Source organism: Sinocyclocheilus rhinocerous, unplaced genomic scaffold, assembly GCF_001515625.1.
Source record: "Sinocyclocheilus rhinocerous isolate Xijiao unplaced genomic scaffold, SAMN03320098_v1.1 scaffold215, whole genome shotgun sequence".
Lineage (NCBI taxonomy): Eukaryota > Metazoa > Chordata > Actinopteri > Cypriniformes > Cyprinidae > Sinocyclocheilus > Sinocyclocheilus rhinocerous.
The window spans coordinates 591933-596395 of record NW_015660885.1 but is presented as its reverse complement, the minus strand read 5'-3'; the positions used below and the strand labels follow the sequence as shown (position 1 = coordinate 596395).

At 31.6% G+C, this 4463-nt stretch overlaps 1 protein-coding gene across 1 annotated transcript in view; it reads right to left on the bottom strand.

The window, feature by feature from the left end:
- The window catches only part of LOC107725751 (diacylglycerol kinase delta-like), a 30651-nt gene that overhangs the window by 15966 nt on the left and 10222 nt on the right, over positions 1-4463 (bottom strand). Inside the window, exons 2-6 of the mRNA XM_016535137.1 lie at positions 3617-3721; positions 2510-2642; positions 2271-2377; positions 404-529; positions 167-327 (exon numbers count right to left, since the gene is read on the bottom strand). Coding sequence (XP_016390623.1) covers positions 167-327; positions 404-529; positions 2271-2377; positions 2510-2642; positions 3617-3721 — 632 coding nt within the window. The remainder of the gene's footprint in view (positions 1-166; positions 328-403; positions 530-2270; positions 2378-2509; positions 2643-3616; positions 3722-4463) is intronic.

Here is a 4463-nt window from a genome sequence, read left to right as displayed (position 1 = left end):
ACACACACACAGACACACACACACACATATATATATATATAAATAAACAGAACTGATTTTGTATTTTTACTGATACTGTATTTTTATTTCAGTTAAGGTTTTAGTAATTTTATTTATTAATGAATAATTGGATGTTTCCATCAGATGGTTCTTTCTGATTGGCCATCTCTGGGAATGCGTCCTGATTGGTTGCTTCTGAGGGACCGTTCTGATTGGACGCTCACCGTCTGAGTCGATGCTGTTGAGGGCGGTGGGTGGAATCACTGAGACTTTACACTGACCCAGCGGGCACTTCGGCGAGAGCTGGTCTTTGCACCCAGCATGCACCTGGAGAACATCATTGAATTCCATTAAATTAAGAAAATGTCACGAATGTCAAAAATGTTAACTTTCATGCACTCACCATGGCTTTGCACCATAAACAGCGCCAGTCCTGCAGTCTCAGGACGCTGCCGCAGGTTTTGTCGCACACGGTGCATTTGGCGCTGACGGGAAGATTCCCCTCCAGCCACTGATGAGGCATCGAGATCTACAGAGTTTACAAAGCCGTTAATTACCGGATGAGTGATCAGTTCAGATGTTAACTGAGCTTCTTACACAATAAGGAATCTCATAAGATGCTGATTTCCTGCACGAACAGCAGGCATGAAAATACAATGCAATAGCATGAATGAAATCAATATTGGATTAAATAAGTAACATTGTTGCAATGCATGCAGTGCTGTCTAGATGATACTTAAGAAGTAAGAATAATGTAGCCTATTTTTTGGAACAGATTTATGCACCTATGAGGTCTAAAAATGCTGTCTAGTTAGGCAGGGTTAATATCTTTAACTAAAACAAAAAAAAAATTTGGTATTCAAATTAAAGCTGAAATAAAATAAAATGTAAATATTAGATGGAAGACTTAAACTAAATGAAAATTAGAAATGTTGCCTTCGTTGAAATAAAATAAGCTAAAGCACTAAAATTGCTAACTGAAAATAAATAAACTAAAACGGAAACAGAAATAAAAAATAATTAAACTTAAATAGAAATATTAAACTAAATGTGTTAAATACTATTATAATATAAAAAATATTTTTAAAATGTAATATAAAAATATATATAAAAAAATACAGCAATATAAAAATTAACTAAATCCACAACTATTGATTTTTTGTGCTGTTAATTAAAATAAAACTTCAAATAAAATATAAATATTAGAAAACAAACAGAACGAAATTTAGAAATGTTTTCTTGGCAACTAACTGAAATTGGTTTGAGTTGATTGAAATAAAATAAGCTAAAGCACTAAAATTGCTAACTGAAAATAAATAAACTAAAACGGAAACAGAAATAAAAAATAATTAAACTTATATAGAAATATTAAACTAAATGTGTTAAATACTATTATAATATAAAAAATATTTTTAAAATGTAATATAAAAATATATATAAAAAAATACAGCAATATAAAAATTAACTAAATCCACAACTATTGATTTTTTGTGCTGTTAATTAAAATAAAACTTCAAATAAAATATAAATATTAGAAAACAAACAGAACGAAATTTAGAAATGTTTTCTTGGCAACTAACTGAAATTGGTTTGAGTTGAAACACTAAAATGACTAACTGGAAATAAATAAAAACTAAAGCTAAAACTGAAATACAAAAATCTAAACGTAATATTAAAATAATAATAATAATAATGATACAAATGTTGATTAAACATAAAGCTGTTAAAAACATTTTTGTTAATTAAAACAAAGATGAAATCAAATAAAATATAAATATTAGATGGAAAACTTAAACTAAACAAAAATGAGAAATATTGCCTTGGCAACCAACATAAATTTATGTCCAAGTACTAAAATCATTAATTGGAAATAAATAAAAACTAACAAATAAAAAATAGAAAATAAACTAGTAAAAATCAATAAAAAGCAGAAAATAGAAAATAGTATAAATTATTAATTGGAAATAAATAAAAAATAAAAATAAACTAGTAGAAATCAATAAACAGCAGAAAATAGAAAATAGTATAAATTATTAATTGGAATTAAATAAAAATAAACTAGTACAAATCAATAAACAGCAGAAAATAAGAAACTAGTATAAAAATGAATAAAAATTAACAAAATAGTATAATAAAATTACAAAAAATTAGACAAAAAATATAAAAATAAAAGCTAATTCAAATATGAATAAAACTATAATAGTATATAAATAAATTCCAAACTAAGAGCGGAGCCGAGCCGGATTTGTTTTTGCATGACTAGCACTCACCCCATCCTCATCCTCCAGTATGTCTTTGCCGATAGAGGCCAGGGTCGTCCATTTGCAGTTATTAGTGGCTCTGACCGCACAGCGCTTGTGAGCCTTGAACTTACACACTGTGTGACAAACAGAGCTTTCAGTCCAGTCAGCACTTAAACACATTCAAACCACACAATTAAAAATCAACCTAAACAAGAACCTCTAATTATCGCATATCAAATCAGAAAACATCATAACGAGAGCCGGACCTTCGCAGGACAGTCCGTGAGACGTGACTCCAGACAGAGCCTCCCGACAGACGTTACAGTACGTGGGGCGAGCGTGAGAACAGGCGTACCAGTTATGCATCCCAGAGAAATGATCCATACTGAACTGAGTGGACTAGAGCAGAGACACAAACACATCACAGTTTCCACAAAAATATGAACCGTTTTCAACATTGATAATAATCAGAAATGTTTCTCGAGCAGCAAATCAGCATATTAGAATGATTTCTGAAGATCATGTGACACTGAAGACTGGAGTAATGATGCTGAAAATACAGCTTTAATCACAGAAATAAATTACATTTTAATATATATTCATATTGAAAACAGCTGTTTTAAAATGTAATAATATTTCACAGTTTTACTGTATTTTTGATCAAATAAAAGCAGCCTTGGAGAGCAGAAGAGACTTCTTTTCAAAAAATGTAAAAACTAATATTGACCCAAAACTTTTGAACAGTTATTTTTGTTAATCAAAATAAAGCTGAAATAAAATAAAATACAAGTATTAGATGGAAAACTTAAACCAAATGATAATTATAAATGTCACATTTTAATATATATTCATATTGAAAACAGCTGTTTTAAAATGTAATAATATTTCACAGTTTTACTGTATTTTTGATCAAATAAAAGCAGCCTTGGAGAGCAGAAGAGAAACTTAAACCAAATGATAATTATACATGTTGCCATGGCAACTACAGTTTAAGATGAAAGATGAAAGTAATAACTAATAACTGAATAAACTAAAACTGAAATAAAAAATAAATTAAACCTAACAAACAAAAGCATGTAACAAAATTAATAAAAACAAACAAACAAAAAAATAATAAAAATAAAATATCAAAAATAAAAGCCAATAATATATAATAATAACCTGTCACTAAACAGCACAAAAAATATGAACGGTAGTTGTGAGTCACTGCTAGCAATTAAACTAGAAATTAATCTGAATTCTGACTCATTTTGTGTGTGAAAAAAAAAACAGGTTTTCCACTGCTTTCTGTACAACCGCTTGTAAAGAATGTGCTGTAATAGATTTCAGTCTAAACCGTCTCTAAACATATCCAGTCAAACGGAGAAACTCACCTCAAAGTGTTCTCGGTTCTGAACACTCTTCAGCGCTGCGATCCACTCCTCCATTTCTTTCCTGTTTTCCGCACACAGAACCAGCCGACGACACGGAGTGATTACCTACAGAGAGAGAGAGAGAGAGAGAGAGAGAGAAAACTCAGGAGTCGGTCATGAGAAACTGAAGAAACCAGAATAGATTAGTTCAAGTATTATAAGCTGCTTTACACACACGTAACCTTAAATGTGTGTGTGTGTGTGTGTGTGAGAGAGCACTCATGGCTCCAGAAACACGTGCTTCACCCACAAACTAAGGTCAAGGAACAAGGAACACACTGTCCACTTCACACACACACACACCAAAGAGCTCTTGTTATTCATCATCTCACAGGGTGCCAACTAGGGTTGGGTGACAAATTGAATATATTTGCAATGATTCAGCTGGTGATATAACATTAAGTAACACTTAGAAGAATGCTGCAAGGATTTTAAAGGAACAGTTCGATTAAAAAATGAAAATTTGCTGAAAATGTCCTCACTCTCAGGCCATCCAAGATGCAGATTTCTTGATCTGGTTTGTAGAAATGTAGCATTGCATCAGTGTCTCAGCAATGGATGCTCTGCAGTGAATGGGTGCCGTCAGAATGAGAGTCCAAACAGCTGATAAAAACATCACAATAATCCACAAGTAATCCACAGCACTCCAGTCCATCAGTTAACATCTGGAGAAGACAAAAGCTGAAACAAATCCAGCATTAAGACGCTTTTAACTAAAATATGAGTCTATAATCCATAATAACGCTTCCTCCAGTAAAAAAGTGTTCTGGTCTGAATCAGGAGAGAAATCTGCACAGATCAAGCACAG